This window comes from Pterocles gutturalis, unplaced genomic scaffold (genome assembly GCF_000699245.1).
Source record: "Pterocles gutturalis isolate BGI_N339 unplaced genomic scaffold, ASM69924v1 scaffold29700, whole genome shotgun sequence".
NCBI classification, from domain to species: domain Eukaryota; kingdom Metazoa; phylum Chordata; class Aves; order Pterocliformes; family Pteroclidae; genus Pterocles; species Pterocles gutturalis.
This window is the reverse complement of record NW_010144244.1, coordinates 6,195-33,578: the sequence shown is the minus strand read 5'-3', so window position 1 is coordinate 33,578 and position 27,384 is coordinate 6,195. Positions and strand designations below refer to the sequence as shown.

At 37.3% G+C, this 27,384-nt stretch overlaps 1 protein-coding gene across 1 annotated transcript; it reads left to right on the top strand.

Moving 5' to 3' along the window:
• On the top strand, positions 1-27,384 carry LOC104470208 (myelin transcription factor 1-like protein; the record flags this gene model as incomplete). The annotated part of the gene is made up of 9 exons (XM_010085047.1): positions 1-136; positions 2,657-2,747; positions 5,048-5,155; positions 8,343-8,554; positions 14,493-14,740; positions 17,065-17,301; positions 19,014-19,135; positions 20,058-20,126; positions 27,282-27,384. Coding segments are annotated over exons 2-9 (1,182 nt in total), but the record flags the coding sequence as incomplete, so codon positions are not given.

The window sequence follows — 27,384 nt, the reverse complement described above, 5'->3', positions numbered from 1 at the left end:
GATCCCTCAAGAACAGAAAAGAAAGAGAGCAAATGTCCTACCCCTGGGTGTGATGGAACTGGCCATGTAACGGGGCTTTACCCCCATCACCGCAGTTTGTCAGGATGCCCACACAAAGATAGGGTCCCTCCAGAAAGTAAGTTCACATTGTTTCATGGAAACTGGGGATAAAACTACAAAGATTTTTCTAGCATGCTTTTTAAACCTTTTATTTAAAAAATTAATTTCATTTTTCAGTATGGTTTGTCTCAACTTGGTCAACTGTTCTGTGTTACACTTTTTCCTTTATTCCATCATTTCCATTCTCTACTAACTTTTACACTAAAAGAACAACTTTTAAAGCTGTATTCTTTGATTTTAAGAATCCTAGGTTATTTTTTAAAGGGATGTATTCAGTCAAAAGAGAAAAAGGTTTCCAGAAGATGTGCACTGCTTTTACTTCTACATGCTGATGTCACATCAACTGTCCCTGTTGTCTTGTACAGGAATAATTGTACTTGAAAAACTTACAACCCCTTTCCTTTGTTGTTGTGTCTGAAACGTAATTTACATTAAACTGCTTTATAGTATTAAAAATAGCAATTTGGCTGTTTACTTAGTTACACAACTCAGGATTTTGAGCTAACATCCCCTGCCAGTCACATGGGTGGAATCTCCTGCCATGTCAGCAGATTCTCTGCAAAGGAGATTCACCCATATGAGCTCACGGATGTTTACCCAAAGGCAGAGGGCTCCGTTTCTGGAAGCCACTTCCTTGGCTGGTGGAATCAGCATAGTTCTCTTGAAGCTAATTGCTCTGTGCCAATTTACACCAGGCAACATCTGTCTAAGATCCAGTTCTCTTTCACACCAATTTTAAAGTGAAGTTATTCCATTGAAGCCTATGGACCTATACAACCTATGTTGTAAACCTATGGATTTACAACAGCCTAAAGGAAACGTTATAAAGACAGTCAGGGATAAAATGGTCCCCAGTTTCCAAAGGAAAGTAGATTCTGAAGGACACGAAACCAGAAGTCGGTTAGCACACCAAGACTGGCAGACATAAAAAGTCTCCTCTTTCATGGTAGAGAGTCTTCTTCCAGAAGTAAAGTAATGAGGAAGCGCTTTAGGAAACTGCTGTAACTTGGTTGATCTCTGAATTCAGTAGAACAAATAGAGTAATTTCTCTGCTCTGCAAGACCCTATAATTTTCTGAAACACAAATATTTATTCGGTTGCTCAAAGTTCTCTCATTTTTACAAATGGTAAACAGAAAGCTCTTTAGAAGACTTTGTAAATCAAAGAAGAATATAGCTTTAAACTGTTTGCATGCTCTTGTACCTACTAAAATGAAAAAGGTGAGCTCATCTTTTTATTTTTTTCCTGTGATGTTGGCCTTGTGAAGCATGTTTCAAGAACAGCTTTGAATGGTAGGAATTTCAGAGTAAAGCTTTTGCATCTATACATGTTTTAGTACACTGATGATGGGGTGATGATGATGGTTATCTTTTAATCATTATATGTCATTAAATTCTCAAGTCTCTGAACAGCTTTTATTCAGTTCTTAACTCAGTCAAGGAATTCACTGATTTTATTAGATCTTTTTTTTTTGAGTGAGAACTAAATACAGGCTTCCAGACTAGTTCTTGTATACGAAAACCAGAACTTTGCAAGGGTTGGATGAGCTTTTTCCATAGAGTGTACTGCTATCCAGCTCTGAGACATGGATTCAGATATGTCTCACATCATACAAAATGCTTTGATGTTACCAAAAAGTTCCTGATAATTTGGCATTTCATAGCATGAGCTTTATGATTTAGAGGAGTACTGCTTTGAGCAGCCTTGGGAGTAAGTTTTTCATCCAGCTTGCAGTGGATGCAGATGTAAATCAGTTTACTTGCTTAAGCTTGTACTAGTTATTTCTTTTTTACACTGTTTTCTTTTTTTTTTTCTGCCATCCCTCAAATTTTTAAGTGCTTATTTTTAGTTTTTAGTCTTTTGAAAAAAAATTCTATTCATTGCAGTTTTCACATCTGTAGAGAATACGAGTGGAAATTAAAGGTCCATTTCTGCTCATCATATAGATATGGATGATATATCTATGTGGAAGTGGGCAGAACTGGCCCCTAGCTCAACTGGGCTGTCTTATAGTTAGGGTTAAATTCCGTTTAGGGTTGTACTGAGGTGTGTTTCAAATAATTCAGTGTTCTACCAGTATAGCTTGAGAGCAGATTTTCAGCTCTTGAGTTTGATACTGTGTGCATTAAGCTATGCATTCTGAATGCATACGTTTTCTGAAAGAATTTTTCTAGTCTATAATTTTGTATTGGACCTTTGCTAGCTCACACATTATTGTTGAGCTGATCTTTACTCAGTGTTTTTGTATGAAGAAGATGTTGGAAGTCTTCTGCTTCACTGTTGCACCAGAGTTGCGTTTGTTTATAGGCTCTGTAACCTTCATAACTTTCACTGTTGCCCTGTGTTAATGAGCATAGGGTCACGATACTTACTTCCCTCATCAGGCTTTATTGGCTATGTGTGTCATGTGTATTTTGAGGAATGCTGGTTGTTAAAGAATCCTACTTTGTTTTAAAATGGTTTCATATATACTGGGATTTGATTTTTTTTTTCTTGTTTTCATACTCTGCTGTTTTCTCTTACTCTCCTTGTCAAGTTCTTGCCATGCATGAAAATGTTCTTAAGTGTCCTACACCAGGCTGCACAGGCCGGGGCCACGTAAATAGCAACAGGAATTCCCACCGAAGGTAAGGATGCCGTCGCTGGATGCCAATCTAGAGGGAACAGTGCCTCCGAACCGCAGCCCTTCTAGCAGTCCATTGGCGGGGGAGGTGTGAGTGTGTGTGTGTCGTTGTTTTGTTCTTGAGATTGACAGATGGTGCTTCGTGTGCTTTATCCATTTTAAAGAGTAACATTTATTCATGTATTTTCTGAGGAGGGCGAGTATGTGTTTGCTTCAGTATGGATGAATTGATTCACAGAAGACATTTTAAGCATCCTTTAGATTTTGGGCGGATTTTTTTTCTTTTTGTTTTGATATTAGCTGAACAACAGTGGTACAAAATGAATGGTATGACTCCTTATGGGTATGTCGCAGGGAGAAGGAAGGGTCTGCCATCATCAGCAGGACTAGGGCAGTGTTCTTGTTCTCACACTTCGCTCTTCAGGGTTTATTTTATAGCGCATGAAAAAATCCACTCTACTGAAAATTATTTTTTAATACATGAGAAACAGCATTTTAAGTACACAGACATTGTAAAAGTTAGCTTTCCTACTGACCACAGTTGCAACTCCAAAGTCCTTATTCAGCTAAAACTGAATGAGAATTTTGCCTGTTTAAGAAACATTATGAAAATGTCTCATTAAATTTAAAAATAAGAAGCCAGAAATGTTAGATGCAAATATTCTAGCCAAATGAAAGAAGATCAAGGAAAAAAGCAACATTTCTATAGTTTTCTAATATTAGTAATAGATTCTTACAGAAGGGATGCCATTGCCTATTAATTTTTGTCAAACAAATAACAAAATTGTCAAAATGGTACTATAATTTTTAGTGCATGTCATAATTTCCCCACAGAACAATAAGATCTTCCTTATTTCTTTACAATTTTAAAAAATCCAGAAAATGTGGGTAAGAGGGTGAAAGGAACTATGCAAGGTTTCCATTATCAAATTCTAGTTTTTACTGTTAATTGTAGCATGAAGGCTTAAGGGACTACACAGGTACTGGATGTTCAGTTTTAGCAAACTCTGGGTTACTAGAGCCCCTCATATTAACTGCATGTCTCCTGGAAGTCTCTTGTGGGTACCAACCCATCTGCAATAAGCTCTGGTACCCCTTTCTTCTCTGCAGTGATGCTGCCAGTAGATGCAGCAAAAACCTCTGAGAAGGCTTTATGGCAATTACTGCAGCTAGAAACAGCATTCAGTTCTGGCTGAATATCTACTAGAATATTTGAGGTGTCTGAAGAGCATGTCTGGAGCACAGCTGTCCTCTGGCATGACTCCAAAACTGCACAGAGCTCCCTCACCCCTCTGCAGAACTAGGGCAGCAAGGGAGGGCTGGGGGGAGCAGCCTGCAGTCTGTGCTCACCTCTTTCTGCAGCTTTTGGGGCATTTTGCTCTGCTTCACTTATTTTTTTATTCTTCTTTTTCCCCTTATTTCCTGTAGAGAAGGGAACATCTGGGAATGCACTAATTTGCCTTTAATTTTAATTTCTTTTCCTGCGGAGAACACATAGAGTTGTGGTCACATAAGCACGCAATAGACTATGACAAGGAAAGGACCCCCTCCATTGTTAGGTCACAGGATTTTACAGCTTCACTAAGAGCACCATCTGCTGGCATCAACATATTTGTTTTTCCCTGGTCTAAATCTTTTCCAGAAGAATCAGGTTTATTATTATCACTTCAATAATAGTTCAGCATTTGCAAATTTATTTGAACTTCAAGTGCAGAAGTTCTTTTCATGTTTCATCATCTACTATTAGAAAACATACTTTAGTGGCTGAAATTAATGAACAAACACTAAGTATAACACAGTTGAGACGTAGACTTAGAGATCCAAGGCCAAATTTTGCACTCATTTCTTTGCCCTGCAAAAAGATTGGAGTTAATGGAGCTGAATGAGTGTGAAGCAGTGCAAGATTTGGCCTATATGGTATTGTCATTTAATCATCTTCAGGAGCCATTTCATTGGCAACATTCGTAGATGCATAAAGGTCACAAGTCTGCTAACAGAGCTGCACAGTAGATTCCAGTTTATATTCTCCTCTCCTACTGGTGTGTTCATTGGCAACATTCATGAATAATCTACCCATGTACAGTCAGAGAAGAAGAGCAGATGTAAGATCTACCATGCAACTTTGAAAGCAGAAGAAAGGAAGTCTATTCTAGAAAAAATACATATTACCAAACAGCTTTTGGAAACTCTTTTCCTTCAGATTCTTCCTGATGCTGGCTAAGGAGGAGAAGGAGTAATTGGATCAGTGCTATAATGTGAAACTACGCAGGACAAGACAATTAAATTTCCTTTCTGTAATTGCAGCCTCTCTGGATGTCCTATTGCTGCAGCAGAGAAACTGGCTAAAGCTCAAGAGAAGCATCAGAACTGTGATGTGTCAAAATCAAACCAGGCATCAGATCGGGTTTTAAGGTATTAGATCACTATAATACTTATTATTATGCAGAATTCATCACACATTCACCTAATCTGAGAATTTACATACCTTGTATATACATATATATCTCCTTTAAAGAAGAGTTAGAATTAGGGCTTCTGGATCCAATTCTCACAGTGTGTATTTCCCACTCAATTTACATGGGGGAGGGCTGGTAATTATTTTGGCAAATACATGTAAAGCTGAAAAGCTCATTTTTGTCTTAGGCATTGTTTGGTGTAAAGATGACTGCTGGAGTGCAAAGTCTAAGAACAATGTGAAAAAAGTTGGTATCTTTTGGGAATAAACTAATATTTACCGGTAAGTCTTGGTTTTTTCAGCAGGCTTTTACTAGTAAATATCAGTTTAAATTAAACCAGAAGCCCTATTTATAATACCGAACTGGTAGTACACCTTTTGTCAGGACACCTGGAAAAACACCAGGTATAGCTTAGGTTCCAAAATAAAGTCAGGCTTAGTTCCTTGTCTCTCTTCCCCACTCATTACCAGGAAGGATGGAAAGAAAGAAAATTTGTCCTGAATTTTAATATGGGAAGGACCTTGAACCAATTTGACATAATTATACCCCTTATCTTCATCCATTTAGGATTCTGTTTTCTCCAAACCTGTCCCCAGCTTTGTGCTGTTGTCTCTTCTTTTGAGATATCTGGGTGGAAAAAGTATTCTTTCTAAGGAGCTGAAGTGTGAAGGATACATGTAAAGGAACTAGACTTCTACACGATTGTACCAGCCTTATGCTGATGATGCCCCAAGAGCTGCAGAATTTCTCCATGGATACTGCGATATCTGTGGGCTGAGATAGGTACATCCCTCCCAGCTGCCTCGAAGAGCGTGGAAGAAGTGCCACAGCTTTAGTTCCCAGAATTTCCTACATATCCCATAGGTTTCTTAGTATTAGCTGTCTTTTAGTTTTAAAATCTGATACGGCTGCTTAAAATGAAAGGTTTCTACTGTATTATCAACATCATTCTTTGAATGGTCTCTTAAAACTTCGTGTAATCTTTATGGTCTTTTCGAAAATCAGTCTTTCCATAGAGCTAAAAACACAGAATTATGTATCACATCTACAGAAGATTTTTTGTTATGCCTGTTGACTTTGTTTTGCTTCCTCAAATTGTTTTTGATGGGCTTTATCTTGACTGCCCCTAATTTGGATTGTACAATTTTTCATACAGCATCTCAGACAGTTTTCTTAGAGAAGTGTTCTTCAAATCCTATTAATAAAAAACACCCTTTGAGGGAATAACACATTTTCTCTCTTGATGGAAAAAGATCAAAAATGCAGTGGCTTTTACCACTGCTCATTAGAGGGAATCCACTGAAGTCAGATTCCATACAAAAAAAGACAACTGGTCAAAAGCAGCATCCAGTTTGCTGGCAAACTCCCAGGGAAGTTGCGCTGCAGTCTTAACTTTGCTTGTGAGCCTACCCTGTGTTTCAGATTGTGTAGACAACTCAAATAATGTTTTCATCTCGTATCCTGCTTCCCTCTTACCTTTAAGTCATTGAAGTATTTAAGAACAACTTAGGAGCTATTTATAACATTTGCATGCGGGCAGCTGCTGCGCAGACAGAGATGTTCTAAGAGTAAATCTTGAATATTTGTCTTCATCTCAGTTTCCATCCCACCTGCATTTAAAATTTCTTTCTTAAAAGGAAATAAAATTCATACAACTCCTGTTCACTGAAATTTTGGATTTGCATTGAATGTACAGGATCTGAATTGCATTTTTTTTAGCTAAAGATAGATTATCTTGAGACAGGATCAAAATATTCATATCAGCTCATTGTATAAATGAGCCCACTGTATTTTGTGAGGAAGCAGTGTTGAAAGGAACAAGCGTACATAAATCAAAGGGAATAGTGTGACTAATATGATTTCTTGGGTGATCTTTGCATAAATATCCTGACTAAAGTCTATGAAAATTAATTCATTCAGAAAAACATAATATTCAAACCTATTTCTTACTATTTATCACATTCTGTATTTGTCAGTCAGCACGATGATACTTCTGGTCTTGACTAAATTTATGTTCCTATGAATGTTCCTTCCATTTCCTCTGGTTATAAATACAGTAAAGAAAAAAAAAGAAAAATAAAAAGAAAAAAGACTTGATTATATGATTCTTGATTCCAGCAGAAGCACCTCATGTGTGCTGTTCATCATCATCTTTACCTGCTGCTAAGTGCAGTAGGTAGACATGCAGCATTGTGTAACAGTTGCTCCCTATGACCCAGTCACATAACAATTTCTTATATAGGTAAGGTTTTTGATGTCTGACCTTCATTTACCTGCTTTGAGAGCTGATGACTTCTGTGTCCACATGCAAAAGACAGTGTGACAGTAGAGGAGTTCACTACAGCATTCTTTCACTGAGATTTCATAAGTTTCTCCAATGGCCAAAGGAGATCAGTCAGGTCTTCTCCTGACTATCCTCTCTGATTCTAATCAAAAGAGAAATTTATCTGATACAGTTTTATACTTTATTTGTTCACAGGACCTTCCTTGAGGTGTGTATCTGTGTATCAGGAATTGCAGCTCCTGCCAGAACCTTGCATTTAAGGGTGAGCAGGACCTGTGAGGCAGCAGCTCAAAGTCAACAGAGATTGTGAGAGTCACCTGTGTATTTCTCAAGATGAACATGGATTTGTATATTGAGGGATGGAACAGGACCAGCTCCTTTGGAAAGCATACAGGAAAACAGCATACAAATCTGTTGAAAGAAACTCAGAGGAAACTCCATTAATTGAGTGGAGCTTCCAGTGCTATTTTTTATTCTTGACATTTAAAGGAATTTGTCCAAACTTCTTCTGTCAGTCAGCTTGTCCCTCTTTAGTCACCTCCTAAATGAGTAAATGTTTGCTATGTGAGGCAATTACATGGGGAAGGGGAAACCCAGAAGTATTTTAAAAGAGAATTTTAAAATACTTTTATCTACAGGATACATTTAGTGTTATTAAAATTAATTTTGTCTAGGCTTTGTTCAAGAAAATATATATTGTTTGTCTGCTGAAAATAACCAAACTAAGGAAATGCAATAATATATTGCTGTCTCTTGAGTACAAGAAATAACAAAGATTTTCTAATCTGAACTATAAATTATGCACAGACACAGTAAACTGAACTGCATCTAACAAACTTTACATATCTTTAATTTCTAGGCCCATGTGCTTTGTTAAGCAATTGGAGATCCCTCAGTATGGCTACAGAAACAATGTCCCCACCACCACACCCCGCTCCAACTTGGCCAAGGAACTAGAGAAATACTCTAAGACTACGTTTGAATATAACAGTTATGACAACCATGCCTATGGCAAGAGAGCCATAGCTCCCAAGGTGCAATCCAGGGATATATCCCCCAAAGGATATGATGGTAGGAGGTGCACACTCTTATACATGAGAGACAAGTTTGTAGTTAATCATGTTGTTGTATATGTAAACATCATACAAATAAGGTGTTTTCATGTTCATATAGTATTACGAGGAATGCTGTCATGTGTAAGTTATTTTAAAGGCATTTTTAAAAAGCCTTGTTTTATACCGTGCTTGCTTCAGGATTGTTTTACTGGCAAGAGAACATCTCCAGCTATTAAGCTCCTGGGCTGTGTTGAGATTTCAATAAAAGCTAAGTAATAGGGCTAGTTGTTGTGGTGTGGGAGCAGTGCAATGTGTTGCTGTCTGGGAGACCTGGCCTCAAGGGTCACATTAGGATTCTTGCCTCTGTACGGTAGTAGTTCAGGTAACTCATAAAGATAACATACTTGCTCTGTGGGGATATGGAAAGAGAAAATCTGGATCTCACTGCACTTCAGAAATCACTGATACTTACTTAATGAGGCTTTTCTACTCGTTTTGTCCTCATGAGTACACCTGTTGAATTATCTGGAAAACCTAACATAATTTCACACGTTTAGGAGTAGGCCAAAAGTGGCTTCAGTTCAGCAGAAGACAATGGGTGGGGTCTGTCAGGCAGGAAGATTTTTATTAGGGGAGAATAATGAACCGCAGGATTTGGATTGTAGCTTTTGAGGACATCAGGAATTTTTCAGAGCAATACAATTATATGTGTGTATATATATTATATGTGTGTGTGTATATATATATATATAAAACAAAACTGTACCTTTACATTTTCTCCTTTTCTCCTCTCTCCTCTCCTCTCCTCTCCTTTTTCTTTATTTGAATGCTGACAGTTTATTTTTTGGTTAAAATATGTTATACTACTTATTGGCTACCATAGGAAATTTCAGACAGGTGTCAGATTTTTGTTTAGGAAAACAGAAATAAATATACCATATAGAAAAAATTTATGCTGTTGCCTGAACACAGACTCTGACATTCAAAAGTAGGTAAGTGGAGAAAGGGAAAAATGCTACAGCTCCTGCCTTCATATTTCTGATATTTTTGATATTTTGCTTTCTCATAGAATCAAGAGACATGTTCTTGCACTGTAGCAGAAAAGAGACAGGTTGTGAAAGGCAACATAGGCAACATATTTTTGAGTAAAAGTGCCCTTTTTTCTTTCATACACTTGTCTTGTTTGCCTGTATCAGAATAAGTGCTTGAACATTTATTAAAGGTAATACACTAACTCTACCTGTGATTAATAAGCTGGTGAGTGTATAATATAAGGTAAATGAGATAGTAACTGTTATGTATACGCTCTTCCTACTCTTGAAGAAAGGAAAGAATCAGAGTATTTCTAGGGATCCTATGGGTATGCATATTTTCAGGTCAAATTACTGATGTTTAAGCAACAGATATATTTTTTTCTCATCGAAGACCCCTTTTCCACAAATAATTTTAAACACCTTTTTTTTTCACAACTCACCAGAACTTGAAAATACACGTAACATTAAACAAAATTTTAACAGTGGCTTGATATAATTAAAAGCTAGGGTGATACAGGTCACTGTCATTATGTACACTCAACTTCCTGTGATACAAATAGGAATTTTGCTTGGATATACGATTTGGACTACGTTGTTTCACTGCTCAGAAATCTGAGCTGGAGAGGACTGAGGGACACTGAATATATGTGATTCACGCTGGTACAGCAAGTATACATGGTTCTTGTGTACTCAGGGCAGCTGAAGCCCATTATAGCTGGAACAGGTTGTTTGCTAATTCCCTATGGATTTGTTCCATACTGCTGGCTCTGCAGGAGGTGGTACGTGCTGTACCTGGTTCCACATGATGTTTCTGCTGTTTGACCAGACAGATATGCCAACATGGTCCCAAAGATGGGACCTAATTTGTACCCTATCAGTGATTTTCATTAAACCTTTAGGATTCACATCTCTCTGATATTCCACAACCACTCCATCATATTTGGCTTAAATTGTCAAAGGGTTTCGCAGTTCTCAGGAAAATCAGCTAAATTCATAGAATGATGAAGTGAAATCCTGGGCACACTGAAACTGGTCGAAGTTTTGGCACTGACTTTGAATGGGTCAAGTGTTGTCCTGATAATTATTGTAAATAACTGAACACGGAGGAGATTTCAGGAAGAGGCTCTTCATTTCAAAGAGCCACTTTTTCTCAGGAAACTTTGCAGTATTTCTAGGTGATTTTATATTTGTATGTAAAAGAAATTATTAATTAGCACTACTAAAGCCATTATGGAGGGACTGAGTGCACACCTATTATATATATCTGCAAACACATTTATATAAAAGCAGATTTAGTTCTGAAAAAGCTGAAAGGAAGCTCAAGGTTTTGGGGAAACATGCAAGTAAACAGTGCTTTGTTTTTTCTGACTGTATGAGATGAGACGAATAGTCCAAGGATCTTAAAAATCAATAACTTAATGTCTCAATCATTTTTTAATTGTAAGCTAGCACTGTATTTCAACATCACAAAAAAGGATTATATGTTCAATAAGTGTATGGTTGTGAGTGACATGAACATAAATAGCTCCTTTGGATTGTTCTCTTGATTATTTTTTTCAGTAAGCTTTAGTAAAAACCAAACAGAAAGTGGATAATTTTTATTGTGGGGTAGGGTCCTCTGATAATTCTTGAGAAATCTTGTGTTTGTGGGCTTGTTTCTCCTTTGAAACCAGTTTCATAGCATATTGGATGTTGAGCTTATGGCATACAGCAAGAGAGATAAGAACAGCTGGACACAGCAGGCAGAGGAGACAGCAACTCTATGTCAGTTGCTCAGGTGACGGCAGGAGCTCCTCTCATTCCACCGATAGTACAGGGTCCTTCCATCAAAACACTGAGAAAATGTTAGAAGTGGGATTCATCTGACCGTATCTAGACTTTTATAATATCAGTACCTACATCTGGGCTCATCACCCCTTTCAGATCCAAGGAGAAAGACACTTCTCTGATGCAATTCAACTCCTCCTGAAGTACTTCTTTAAAACTGGTCAGGTGAATCATTGCCTGAAAGTCACTATTTTTTTTCACTGCCTGTAGAGGAAGCCTGTAATGACTAGGTCAGATATCTGAAGTTAGGTGAGATGAATCTCTCATTGTGCAAGTCAGAAAAAGTGTTGAAACTGTAAGTAATTTACATAACACATTCAGTGTCTAGGGAAAACTGGGGATGAGGGTGCCTGGGCAGAATTTAAGTCCACTGCAAATCTCTTAGTTGGTCCTTTATGTTGTTGGGATCTCTCCCACTCCTCCGTTATTAATTAGCAAGAGGAGCCTGTGGGCTTAGAGAGGTTCTTTGTAATCAGCCCCTAGGCATGTCTGACGGGAGGCCAGTTTGGGTATGCAGCTGGTTAGAGCCGGATCTGTTATTTAATGAGAAAGGTTTTCTCCATATGTAGCTTCACTCTGGATCATGAGTGTAGGTGGACTGCAGAGCTTCCAAAAACTGGTGCCACAGCATTGGGTGATGTCGCAAGCATACCATATCTGGTATTGAAACAATGCAGCTTTCCCTTTGTTAGGGATTGACTTGATTTAGTTCGTTATAAATTGGTGATCTTTGTTTCTCCTGAAAAGCTAATGTGAAATTAACAGTCTGGGTTATGTGGCTCATCTTAAAATGTACAGCTATGGTAAAGTGAAAATAACCACGGCCATTTCTCTCTAGGTGAATTTTGCTTAAATTGTTGGTAATCTAAAAGCTAACAATTGCATAGCATGCTTATAGCACTTTACATCTTCAAAGTGTTTTGCGAGTAAATCACAACACAACTGCATTTTAGAAGCAACTTTTTATTTATAGCGAAAATGAATTTGAGGGATGATATAGTTTGACCAAGGCCACAGAGGAGTGCATATCAGAGCTTGCATGAGTTTCTGACGGTTAGCCCTATGTATAAAGCTGCCTCTTTCCGTCTCTTTCTTTGGTATACATTCTCATATAATAATTTCCCATGTAGTATGTCTCTTGTGTCTGTCTAATTGTGACCTGCTATAACAAGACTAACATTCTTTGCAAGTGACAGAAGTCTTATTTGTTCATATGAATTCTGAAATATCTTTATAATTTGACAAGTTCAATGGTACAGGGTGCTTGCTGTGTTAACACAGTAGAAACTGAATTATTCAATTATTTCCTTTCTTAGGTATAGGAAAATTCGTGTATGTCTTGGATGCTGTTACAAAGTAACAATGGATAAAAGTTGAATTTTTAATGACCACGGCTGACTACTATATTAATAATGAAACTCTTGAGAAATAGTTCACAGGTTTATTGTTAGTGGATACACTGCTAGAATAGTGTTACTATGTGTTCAAAACAAAGAAATGTGATGAATGTTTAGCATTCACTTCACTTAAAAAAAAATCACACCCTGTGCATTATGTGGCTTTCCTGAGAGAACTCCATCTGTTATGAATTGAGTAAAACACTATTTCCTTTACCGTAAAAATAACACCATTATTTTTTTCAGTTTTTCAGAGAAAGGAGGATGACATAAGCTCTAGGAAAGATATTTTGCTTTCAGATTCTTCTTTCGAACCTTGCATGCCTACTATTAGCAGCCTGTGGTTCACAAATGGGCTGTGCTCATGGGAGCAGATTATTATATGTGTGTCTGCTCAGACAAATACACCTGAAGAATCCGGCATTTAAATGGAGCACATCATGGAAGAGCTCTAGCTAGGGCCTGACCTTTTTTGTATAGCTCTCTAATCAGCATGCTAGTTGGTTATTGTGATACTGTGCTATATGGTATGAGGTCTGTGGTGTACATTTCCATCTTTAGGGGAAATAGGTGCTCTAAGATGCATGTATGTATCCTCTGATCTTGACTTTCATTTTTTAATTAAAATACATGAAGTTTTGGATTTAGAAGATGAGATGCCACTTTCTTGCATTTTATATAAACACTTTAAAAACAATTTATTTGGGAAGAGGGTTGGAGACGTAAGTGGGCTAAGAGGGCTGTTTTGCATTATTACTATAATGCTTTTGGCTGCAAGGAGCATTTCTGACAAGCAGCAGCAGTGCTGCGTTCATGATATTTAGATAGGCTGCATGTGGGCTTTGTCAGTGCCTTAGCTTTTCTGTGACCTCTTCTGTTGGCCAGGGTATGTCTGAGTGCCGCTGTCCTCAGCGTGAGCAGAAGGGGTGTCTTTGGTCTTTATTGTTTTTCTGAAGAGTTGTAGGTGCTTGGGTTGTTTGAAGGTGGGGCCGTTTCACTTGTATCTGTTCCCATTTAGACATCCACTGCTTCTGCCTTTGTGCGAGCCATGGTAAACCCACATGTAACCACCACCTTTCTTCTTCCATCATATTCCATTCCTTTTTGATGGCTCGGGTCACAATATTTTACCCCCGATGCAGGAAGAGTAAACCTTTTAGGAGGCGTGAGGTGTTTGAGGACATATGGGTAGCAGTGCGGCCCAGGGACTAAGCCTGTCACCCTTAGAGTGGGCCCGATCTCCAGCAGCTCTGGGCAGTCTAGGCCTTAAATTAACAGTTTGCTCGTGTAAGTATGAAAAGGTCCCATAGTGTTATGTTCCCTCTCATTAATCAAAACAAATGAGCTGAGCAGTTCTTCCCTTCTGTCTGACTATATATGTGGGGGTAAAAGCAGTGTTTCTGTGTTTTTATTGTTTTCTAAATCCAGTATGTTTGTCAGAACGATTCATGATCACATCATACAGATCTTTACAGGAGGTTCTTTCATACAAACTCACATATGTAGCATATAAAAGTCACAGACAGAAATCAAGAAATACAGCCATCATTCTTATTGCAGGCTTTTTTTTTTTTTTTTTTTTTTGCATTGGTTACTGTTGCTCATTATAAATTTCACCTCCAGCAGTTTGTTTTTCTCTTCACTCATGCAGAATGCTTGTTCCTTTGAGTCATCCTTGTCATATTTCTTCCCACAGCTAAACGCTACTGTAAGAATTCAAGTCCAACCAGCAGCACAACAAGCAGTTATGCCCCTAGCAGCAGCAGCAATATGAGTTGTGGTGGAGGCAGCAGTGCCAGCAGTACCTGCAGCAAGAGCAGCTTTGACTATACTCATGACATGGAGGCAGCACACATGGCTGCTACTGCTATTCTGAATCTCTCCACTCGCTGCAGGGAGATGCCTCAGAACCTCTCCACTAAGCCTCAGGATCTCTGTGCGAGGGTAAAAATTAGTAATTCTGTTTGTTGATGAAGATTTCTCTTTACTGCGCTAGCTTTGTGGCCCTGATAGATAGAAGAATAGCTTTAGTACATCTTGCTTTTTTGTTTGTTTGTTTGTTTCCTCAAAATTAACATAATCTGGTGGCTCTGTTAAAGCAGGGAGAAAAAAAAAATTGTTCACAAGTATCTCAGGAAATCCCAATTGGTATATAAACTGGTCATAGTGATAGCTTATACTTCTTTTTTTTTTAAATTTGTCTCTTACTGGTGAGTTCTATAATTATAAAAGATGTTTGGATTGCTTAGGTGGTATTGATTGCACTACTGATTTTTTTTGCTAAACACAGTCTGATTCATACGTTTTGTGAAAGGATTAAGATTTAACAATGTATTTTCATTTAAAAGTCACAAGTGGCATCTAAGGTTGTAAGATCTAGAACAAAGAAATCTCTGCTACGTGTATGTTATAAATTCTTGCCTGTCTGTGATACCACAGTCACTGCATAATACATTTGAAATGAACAAATTCTCCAGTACAGGTGACTTTAAATGGGTTTAACAGTAGTGCCAGGTCACTAATTTTCTGTATGTTCATAGAGCCTCAGTATGTTATGAAATGGCTATACAGATACAAATAAAAGCTTTTGTTGTTAAGATTTATACATTAAGAAAAACAGTGCACTATTAACATTCATTAAAGAATTACTCAAAGATTTTTGTTTCATTATAAACATTTTCTACTTTGATAGCTGTTAAAAAATTGGTATTTAACATGCATCAGCAAACTGTGCTACCTATAGGAGACCACTAGATGGCTAAGTAGACAGATGCAGTGCAGAGGAAACATTTTTATTGTACTTATAGAAGAGCTTTTGAGCTGGCAGACATGTTCTGTTGTTCTACATATAGACAAAGGTTTTCTTCTCCTCATCGTGTAAAGCCCCTTGATCTTTCATATAACAAACTAAACCTTTAGCAATGTGTATTAGTAATAAACATAATTTAAGCCAGAATGGCTGGGGACTTTTTTTTCAAATGCTGCTTTTTTTACATTAATTTATTTAATACTGTTCAAGGGGGAAATCTCCTTCTGGCATGTAAAGAAATACAGCTGTACTCTATCAACACGATGGAAAAAGTTGTAATAAAATGCTAAAAATCTTCTGTGTCAAAACCAGAAGGATCTTTTTTCCCAATGTATCACCCTATATTGAGACTGAAGGAATGAATCTGAGAAGACAAACAAGTATTTTCTAAATTAAATTAGCAGGATAGCAGCAATTAGATGGATGCTCTGACAAAAGGCAGTCATTCAGAAAGAGAGATTTGCATTCACAGTGCTTTTCTGCAGCTCTGTTGTTACTCAAGAGGAGAGAAAGTCATCAGACATATGAGGAGTCAGTCACATCCACATTAGTTTTGAAACCAAATTTCTTATGGAGCAATTCATATTTGAAAAGAATAGGGATTCTTTGTGGGCATTTTTATTTTCTTATGTCTTTAATTTTTTAAAATTTGTCTTTATTTTAAGATATCTTATTTCTCCTCACCTAACATAATAGACAAGCCTTGTTTTTTTCTATAAAAGTAGTTAGAGCCCATACCCATCCTATTTTTCACTGTACTTCAGCCGCCACAGAAATCGGCACAACTATTGTTGCAACTATTCCACTACTTAAGTTTATTGATTATAGATATATGAAATGCTAATACATTCATATCAGCAGGGAAGGAACTGTGAAATTTCAGTGTATTTCCTCATTGGCAAATGGTGCTGAAAAGGACTTGTTTTGCTACCCTACCTCCCTGTTTAATTTTCTGACATTATCTATTCCTGCATTGGAGGTTAATGTTAAATAAAAAAAGAAACAAAGATTATTTGATACTAGCTGGTTTTTGTTACCCTAATCACCCAGACAGGTGTCAGGACTGGAAAAAAGAGTTATGCAGATGTTAACTCATAGGTACTCACCAGTCACAGAATAAATCAAGAACATAAAGACAATAGCAAGAAAATACCTGTAGAGATTTCTCCTTTTCATTCCAAATTTTGCACCTGTGTGCTGGGTGGCAGGAGGGGTAATAAAGACTCTCCTCTTTTCCCCCAAACATCAGATTAGACATTCAGGAAGGAATCTACTTTAACAGCATTAATGTTGTGTAACAGCATCATGCTATGTGTGGGAGGGGGCTCAATGCTTACAATCCATACAGGAATGGAAAAGCATTTTATCATTCTGCTAGGCAATCAGATTGAAGAACACAGAGAGGTAACAGTTTGCTAATGTGAAGCCGAATTAACTATATTTTTTCTTATTTTGACAGAATCCTGACATGGAAGTCGATGAAAATGGGACTCTGGATCTGAGCATGAACAAGCAGAGGCAGCGAGATGGTTGCTGTACCATTTTGACACCGCTGGAACCAATGTCCCCACAACGGCAAGCTGTGATGAATAACCGGTGTTACCAACTGAATGAGGGTGACTGCTGGGACTTGCCAGTGGACTACACTAAAATGAAGCCCAGTAGGATAGATGAAGATGATTCCAAAGAGATTAATGTATGTCTTTTTCATCTATTAGTTTTCATTGCAATCTAATTTTGGTAAATCATTAAATTTCTGAAATTTGGAGGGAGAGAGGAAACATGATTAATATATGATACAAATAGTGGTTTTCTACAGAAAGGACCTTCTGCTGGTTAACCTTTAGAACTGTATCATGCTGGCACACATGTGATCTGTGACTAAGTTCCATAAGACAACATTTGAACCATGAATGTGAATCGTTTTCTAACAGCATCATCTTGTTAACAAATATTTTGTGTAGTAAAGATGTTTCACTATATCCAGATTACATTACTCTGTATAAGCAAGTTGACATAACTCTGCAATACTGGGATAATCAGCTCTCAAGACAAGATATTCTCCTGAATTTGAAAACCATAAGTGATGTGCTAAGTATTTGAAAGCATATATTACTTAGAAAATCAATTTAAACAAAAGCATCAGAGTATAATGTAAGCTTTCAACTATTTCAGCTGATCTCCTTCTGGATTATTTATACACTCCTGATAGCTCTCTGTGTGTGAAAGGGCCTGTATTAATGAAATACTTTGTTTCAACAATACAAAGAAGGGATATTAGAAATAAGTATTGCTTTTCAATTCATAATACCAGGACAACAGCAAACCACTTTAAACAGAAGATGCAAATAATGAAAATATGGTAGTGAATTTATTTTACTTTTCAACACTTAGAACAGTCAGGGCACTGCAGAGGTGTGCTGGCAAGGTTTAATGTCACTGCTTTTGTTCACCTTATCCACACTGTAGTTTACAATGCGGCACTCAACACAATTTAACCATTTGTAGAGTTCTAGAGATTGTTCTCTGTTTTTTCTTGGCTTATAACAGAAAATTAGGCTAATCATTTGTGTGTGGCACACGTCTTGCCAATTTTGATTAAAACCTATTTTCGGTAACTTTGAAACATAACAAACCGACATTTTGAGTAGGTATGCTGAATTCATTCTAGCTCTGGTGTTAATTACAGTTTTGCTATTAATTTCACTGCAGTTAGGAGAAAATCTGTCACTATCAAGGAAATGTGAGGCAAAACAGACAGTATAGCATTTTTTTTTCAGAGTAAGCAGAACTCCCAATTTCTACTGTGATGTTCATAGCACCATCTGCAGGAATCACTAAACCAATGCATTCATCCACTTCATTCCTGAAATGTGATTTTGAATTTCTGAATGCATCAGTAAAGTTAATTATAAATTATACAATTATATTTTGTCAAACACACACATTGAAGTTTGCCCCAGATTGAGATTCTGTGTGTAGATGTTGAGATCACTCCTGTTTCATCTTTGAGATGTTCTAAACAGTTAACATTTATTTAAGGTGGTTTTTCGATGCATAAGATACTGCATTTAGTCATCTTTTTCCCTTGCCTCTGTTTTGCAGTGACTTTAGAAAAAAATATTCTTTTAAAGTAAAATAATATGAAAGTTATAGGAAAAGGTGTGGGTTTTTTTTTTCTTTCCTAGTTAAATAAGCTATACATTCCACATATTGTGAAGTCTTAATTGAAATATCCAAGTATTATTTAAAGGTTTCATAAGTGAGGGAATATAAAATAATTTAATTAATTTTCTCTGGCACAATAGGATAAAAAAGGAGATAGTGTCTGACGACTCTGCTTTGCATCACTTTGTGTAAGTTGTAACCTCACCTAGCTGAATCTAATACTTATGTATTTGCCTGTAGCCAGAAGACTTGGATCCTTTCCAAGAGGCACTTGAAGAAAGAAGGTATCCTGGTGAAGTTACAATCCCAAGTCCTAAACCCAAATACCCTCAGTGCAAAGAGAGCAAAAAGGATTTAATAACGTAAGCATAATGTGAGGTGAAATTATTTTTCTCCTTTTAACCTTTTCTCTCTTTGTCTTTTTTTAAACAAACGAGTACATATACGCCTTGCAGTATGAGCATGCAACATTTGCAGCATATAAATGTTTCGAACTGCCGGTTAAGTAAAGTGATAAGCTAACGTGTATTCGCTTGTTCTTAATGATGCTATATTGTATTGAGACGCCATTTTCATTTAAACCTGTTCATTTTGCAGCTTTTCTATTAGGATGCTTAAAACCCCTTGCAGTCATTGCAGCTAAACTGGAAACAATGAAACTTTTAAAAGTTTTTTTTTAAACATACTTACTATTTTGGCTGTTTTTGTTTTTGTTTGGTGGCAGATGTCCAACACCAGGGTGTGATGGGAGTGGTCATGTGACTGGTAATTACGCCTCACATAGAAGGTGTGACTTCATTTTTTTCATGGTGGATTCTGTCTTTTCAATTTATTGTTTTCAGCTTACCTCAACAATGCTGTCAAAGTAAAACGTTGAACTATGTGTTAACCCTTTGAGTAATATATGTTGATCTTAAAAGCATGCTAATTTGTGTGTTGTATAAACGTCTTTTATTTTTAAATAGATTACTAAAATTTCCAAAGTATACTTAAGCATTTAAGTAGTTAACCCAGGAATCTCAAATATTTTTTGTTACATTTTACTAGTTCATAGAGAAACAAACAAACAAAAAAAAGAACATTTACGGTATGTAATTTTGGAAGTAATGTTGATAACTAAATATATTCAGAGGGTTAACTATATTACAAAATTCAGTATTACAGCACTTGCCCCATCGCTTTTCTGCATTAAAAACTTTTACTTTTTAATTTTTATGTTGTGTTTGTTTGGGAGCGCTCCGTTAACAAGATTAACTTACTTGTATGTCCTGCCATGTCTTACAGTTTATCTGGCTGTCCCTTGGCTGACAAAAGCATTCGAAGTATGCTGGCCACAAGCTCACAAGAACTCAAGTAAGATATAAAGAACAAATATTTGATTTATAAACACCTCTCTACCACAAATTGTGTATAATTGTATCAGAAATTAGAAAGGCTGTCTGGAGAGCTGCTGCAGAAGGGGCTGATCCTGCTTAGAACATGTGTCAAAGCCTCTAGATATTCCATACCGTCTGGCTCTATACATAAGTCTGTTGATGTAGTATTTCCTTTTGTGTATTCCTTAAGTGACAGGAATGGACAAAAGTCAGAACTTCTGGAATTTCATCTAAATGATTTAATTCCTATTAATTTTTTTTTCTGAACGTTTGAGTTTTTTAGTTAGAACAGAAAATTCTCATGCGATTAGACTGATTAAATACTTCTGATTACACATCCAGTAAAGTGCTGTAGTTTCTCAGATACACATTGGAGGGAAGGGCAACCAATTTGTTTGTCCCTAATGCTTGCCTAATTTTCCCCAGGTTGTATCACTGTTATCAGCTTAATGCATTTTCTCATTTGACTATGTTTCTTAGTGTTTTCTTAGTTATTCCCGTGCTTGAAATGCATTCTTTACAATTCCTTTCAGTTCTTTGGAGTAACAGTTGTGAGCAATGAAAGTTAGAGAATCATGAGACTTAGCTTTGATCTGTCTTCCTGCACCATATGCTCGACTGCAGCTCTGTATGTGGAAGAACTATAGCATTTGTTAGTGTTTGTGAGATGGTGGTACTCCTGAGCTGGTACTATGATCAACTTGGAAAACCTTCACAAGTAACAAGGAAAAATTGGGTAGGAAAAGTATGAATGGATAGCTTATGCTGCCTTGCTAAGCAGTATTCTGTCTTTACTATACATGAGTGCCTTAAATAGCATTTCTTGAGTTCAGTACGTACCCTGATGAAAAAAACAAACTGCGATGTAAAGCATGGGAAAGATAAGAAAGCAAGCATGAGAAAACTGCTGAAGTAAGATTGCTTTCTAGTCTTAGCTACTTTAGCCACTAGATGTAAACAATAGGTACAAAATTTGTGATTTATTTCCCACCCCGTCAAAAATAATGTTTTGAAACTATCGGTTCAGATTATGCTGGTATCTGCTGCTGGAAGGCTATGTGATATGCAAGGGGAGGGGATGTAAATGAGATCAGGGAAAACATGCAAGTATAAGCAGAGTAAGACATGGGCACATAACCCCAGAGAAACTCAGGTTTGAATTTTGGGTTGAGATGGGTCAAGCAGTAGATGTTTGAGGAAATGTAATTTCATAAACAGAACACAGACAAGACTCTTGCAGCAGTGTGAATAATACTTTAAGTGCTTACTTTGCTGCTCTAACCCTTTGTAAAGTTCACACTTGTGTTAGGAAAGTATTTCTGAATTGCCCCATCTCCTCTGCCTTTCTCAATCTGCAGCCAAGCCTACCTAATATAGGAAGAAAAAAAGAATCACTTAAATTTGAGACTCCACTCCTGTCTCATGCCTTTCTCTTTACCTATTTCAAGTTTTTCCTAAGCAAAGACAACAAGATTAGGTCATATTTAAAGTTATATTTTTAGGTTTGGCATCTATTATTTACTTAGGATTTATCATAAATTATATTTAGCAGTTATAATACCTATTGGACATATAAAAACTCTGTTAAGTTAGTTCAAAAGTTAGGAAATGCAAGAATTTTAAGCAGGCTAACTTAACTCAGCTCTCTTGCATTTTCATTACAGGGCAATCCTTCATTTTCTGATCATATATTTTTCCATAGGATAAAAAAGTAATTCATGGCACAGGGCAGACAGTAATCACTGCATAAACAACTAATGAATTTCTTGTGCCATGTGTGGCCCTGTGTGCTATTCTCTGCACTTTTCTCAGACTGTACTTTCAGGATGTAACTACCCATTCACTCACATATTTGTCACTGCCATTGCATTGGAGGGTTTCCTAGTTAATTTATCTTCGTTATAAATGTATTAACTTATTTTTATCTACACTGAAGTCAGTCAGGGTTGATATCCCAATTTTAAAGCCAGGAAACTTAAATATTTAATTTTGATTGTTCAGGTTGAGATTTCTGGGACTCAGTTTGTCAGAGTTCTTCACATTGTAAAGCACTGTATATGTTCAAAGCCAACTATCCATTTAATTTGCTTGGAGCTGTGGGAATTCAGCAGTTCTACATGACGAGTGATTGACCCTTTGTGAAAGGGATGAACTCTACAGAAAAAGTAAGATAGAGTCTAGTGTTCCCAGACAGCACTGGGACTATCCTTTCTCCTCCCCCAAAACTCTGCTCAGTCTCAGCTTCCGTTTTGTCCACGCACTCTGTCTTGTTTTCCTTCATCATTTTTTCTACACTCCTCCCTGTCTCAAGCTCCTTGTCTAATCAGCCCATCTCCTGCCTCCATCACGTTTAAATTTTCATTTTTCTTTGCCTCTTAACCATCTTGTTGAAGTTGGTAGAGAGAGAGAAATAAAGCATCTTTGCATTTCTCACATATATTCGAAAGCAGGGAAGTGGGAGTCCTATGGATGGCAGCATCCTCTATAGAGCTCTCAGTTATGTGCTTGTTCTCTGCCCAAGATGGAAGAAGATGCGATCATGTAAATTGTAATGGGTATGCACAAAATAGCTAAACCAAAGCTACATAAGTGATTTTGATTTTGGAATTTTCCAACTGTGAAGTACTTCATTTATATCTGTTACAGTTCTGTGTGTGAGGTTTGAAGTATAATTTCCTTGCTTTTAAAAAGAGCAAGCTGAAAAGAAGCAAAAATTCCATACTGTGGGATCCTACTGGCTTTTTGTCAGGCCACCAGCACCATGGGAACGTTTGATATCTGCTATATAGGTCACCTGAACTAATGTGGTAGCAAACAGCGGTAGAAGCTATAGCGCCTTGCGTGGACTGGCACTGGAGGAGGTGGGGAACGTTGCTGGTGTGTTTCATAAGTATTTGCTGACAGCAAAAGAGTAGTGAGAATCAGTAACCTTAGCTCCTGCCCCGGGCTGTAGAGAGAAATGTATATACATTTTTTGCTTATATCCCAAGCTGAGATCCCTTCTGTCCTGTCCCTGTCAATCTGTACTGTTCTCATTTCTTCTTCATCTTTTATTCCTTGTTCTGGTTTTCAGTGTAGTTGTTTCCAGTCATCCATAAAGATTTCAACCTCTGTAAACTTTCTGGAAAATACTTTTTGAATGCATGGAGTATAGAGAACAACTGATAGTGCAGTAGAAGAATTGATAGGACTGCACAGGGTTCGTATTCCTGGACTGCATAGTTTGGAAAGATTTCATACTTCTATGGCTTTGCCATGCATCGCTTATGTAGCAAATATCATATATGCAATGCTAAAGCCTTTATATCATGTTTTATCAATCCACAATCTGCTTCTGTGCATTGTATAACACACACAAGTTATGTATAATGGGGCTTCCTAACTGGAATTTTGCTAACACACTGATTCTTTTTAAACCCCAACTAAAATAAAAAATAGCGGACACTTCACATAATATTCATAACAAAAATAATATGAGAACCTGAAAAGGTTAGAGAAAAGTTTATTTTACTTAACAGTTATGCTTACTGTATTGCCTCTTGGTAGTTGTGGCTCCGTAAATTCCATCACGCACATTTCCTGGCTCCTAGAATGATAATGGTCCAGCATTCAACTAAATTGTTCCATGGTCAGCCTAATTATTTCTTACTATCCATGCTTTTCTTCTGTAAGGCTTCTTGCTCAGGTTTACCACGCTTTCACCCAAAGCCCAAGTGGGGACCCAAGAGTCTTTGTGCATGGTTTATTGGAAGACCAAAGCAGTTACACAGCCTGGTAATGATCTCCAAATAACAGAAGATTTTCTTCAGCTTTAATTCTCAGTTACTGCTGCTGGCAAAAAAGAGGTCAACAGTTTTAAAAGTCTCGGAAGAAATTAATGTCTGGCAAGAACCCAAGCTTTTCCACCGTTAAAATTTGGGTTGTAGTAGTTGTGAAAAGCAACTAATTTTTAAAGGACCTAGGGACACTATATTGATGAGTAAACTTAACTATGCTGGGAAAAAAATTAACAGCCCAACCAGTGACAGCTACCAATATTAAAAAAATCGTAAGTTAAATCCAGTTTAGTCTTACCCAGGGGCATTTCCTTACCAGTTTTCCTTCTTTGCTCCTTACTGTAGGAGGTTTTTCTAACAGTTACAGTTACTTCAAAACTATAGAGTTATAAATACTATTAAAACCCAACATTTCAAAACACTTTTAATCTTACTCAAAATAAAATAACAAAAAAAAAACCTAAAAGTAATAATTTTTTTTAAAAAGTGTTGTGGTTTGACCCAGCTAGCAGCAAGCAAACACCACACTGCTGCTCACTCACCTTCCCCCCTCACGGGGATGGGGGAGAGAATTAAAGGGGTAAAGGGAAGAGATGTGTAGGTTGAGACAACAACAATTTAATAACTAAACTACAATAAAACTGAAAATAATAAAGCTAGTAATAGTAATAATTATGAATATATAAATGAGTGTTACACAGTGAAACTGCTTAGCACCCAGTGACCAAGGCTCAGCCCATTCCTGGCTAATGATCCCAGTGCAGGGAGAGTCCCAAAACCACAATCCTGGAAAAGAGATAAGAGCCGGAGCATCTGACAGACCAAGAGCTGGCCAAGAGAGAGAGGCAATCCAGAGGGGGGGCTGGCACCCAGAGAGAGAGAGTACTCCTGTACAGATTCTCCTCTACATACTGGGAATCAAGTGCATGATATGGAATATACCATTGGCCAATTTGGGTATCAGTCCTAAACCCAAGGTCAAATCCTAGGCCAGTAACTGGGGCTGTGCTCCCTCCTGGCTTCTCCTGCACCTGCAGACACGGGCACAGCAGAGAAGCTGAAAAGTCCTTGACTGTCCTGCCAGCAACTATAAACATCAGTGTGTTATCAGCATTCTTCTCGGTACAAATCCGAACCATAGCCGCATACTAGCTACTATGAAGAAAGTTAACTCTGTCCTAGCTGAAACCAGGACAAAAGGATACATTTTGATCATCAGTAAATCAATCCCAGCTAAAATGCAGCTAACTAACTGAGAACATTTCTGCTCAGTGTACTGCCAACCTGGGAACCAGAGACTGAGCACCAGAGACTCCCAGCAAATTGCAAACTTAGTTCTACTTAGTGGTACTTTGATATAAAAATAATCATACTTTTTTTAGGGGCCATGGGTAACTAAGCATTAACTTGGTCTACCATGGAACTGGCGATCAAGTTTTCAACATTTACCCTTGTTCGTTTGGGTCAGTTTTCTGACAGAAAATCTCATTAATGCTTGTATTAAAGAATCTGAACCTCATAAAGATTTTCAGTTAAACCTGGTGCCTACAAGTTTGGATACTTCTCTGATACTGATGTAACATACCCAGTCCCTCAGTCCCAAAGCACCTATGTCTCTATGTAGATTTTGCATGTCATTGTTTTCTGTGGTGGACGTCTTTTGGTATTCCCCTGGGGCACTTACAGGGAGGAGTCCAGTCTCATTTCCCTCTTTACAATGAAGCCTGAGAGCTTTTCTTTTCCACATCTCTTCTCAACTCGAAGTGAGGCACTCGGTCTGTTTTTGCGCATTCTCCACAATTAAGTAAGAGTTGGAATGTCTGTGCCTCTTTCTTCTTCCGTCACTCTGCCCTAATTTCTATATTCTTGGTAGTCATTTTCTACTCTTTCTCTTCTCTTCCTTTTATCCTTGTCTCCCTATTCCCACATGTGTCATCCTAGTAGTGTCTTCCATTTGATTCAGATGGAAACATGAACTTCTCTTAAGCTTTCCCTATTAACCACAACTCTTCTAGGAAGAACAACTCCATGCAGTACAGTTTTTTTCCTGGATAGAAGGGATATCGTGAGCTCATACTTCTAGGGAAATTCTTCCACGTTAGTATCATCTCTAATATTCACTTTTTATTAGTGTAATTTTACTGCAATTTGCTCAGCAAGAACTATCAACTGGGAAGAAGGGATATCCTCCCAGAAATGGAGAAGCTTGTGCTGTATTTATTCTGATTAATATATAAATAAAATTTTACTGCAAAAAAAGAAATATTTTCTTCCTCGCTTTAGTGATCTTGCAAAAAATAGGCCTTCTCCAAATACAAAATGAAAATGCAGAAACAAAAATAAATAGGATGTATTAATAAGACACCACAGAAACATTCCCCTCTTTAGACAGGTAACCTGGACATTGATCAGGACAAATGCTCTTTAAACCTTTATAGCTCTCCCAATGCACACACAGTCACTTTTTGTACACAAAACAGTTTTTTATGCAGAGATCTGTTTAGCTGCTGAAGTGATTTTTCCACGTACATTCTGTGTTTGCCGCTTGAGGTGTTTCTGGTGTTCAGTGCTTGGGTGTACATTTGTTGCCTCATCTGCACAGGAGTATTATCCCTTGCCTTGCCTTGCCTTGCCTTGCCTTGCCTTCCCGCTGAGTTTACATCTGTCCTCCTATGAAAACTCAGTAAGATTGTGACTCATCATATAGTTTTCACTCACCTTTCTCTTAGAAAATTACTCTTTGTTGCAAGAGGAATAACTATTTCCATTCTTATTATCACTTTTTTAGCCCTGTTGTTTATGTCCTCTTTTTTCTTTTTTCTTTTTTTTTTTTTTTCCTTTTTCCTACATGGGAAATTTAATGGAAATTGTCATTACAGTTTTTCTTGAATACTGAGGTTGTTGAACCTAGTAAGCAATCTTATGTTACAATGAAATACTTGAGGTTAAGTTTGTATCCTTTGAATCTGCAGATACTTTTAAAAGTTCATCGATGTTTTAGCTAACTTTTATATAGATAATATGATTACAAGGACCAGACGTGATGTATTTGGAGTAATGTTAAAAATTACTAGAATGAGTAATTTGTAAGTGATGGTGTTTTATTAACTTATCTGCAATGTTATGGTAAAACAAAATGCATTTTTAATGTGTTATTAAATTGCAAGTTAGTGTGCAAGTCTAATTTAAATTATTAAAAAACAAAACCAAGGAACATAGATCCCCAATATTAGCTCATCCATAAGGAATAATCTTTCCCATTTTGTTCAGCTAGATCCTTGGGCCAAGTGAAATTAGGAATCTCATGTGGTTTCAGTGGGTTTTTTTTGCATTTTTGTTTCCTGTATTTATTGCAGATTTCCACTTGGATACCTTATCTTTGATGGCAGCATGCATGCCTGGCCAGAACAGAACACCTTGGGCTCTGTTCCTGCACTTCTCAATACTCAAATGGGCACT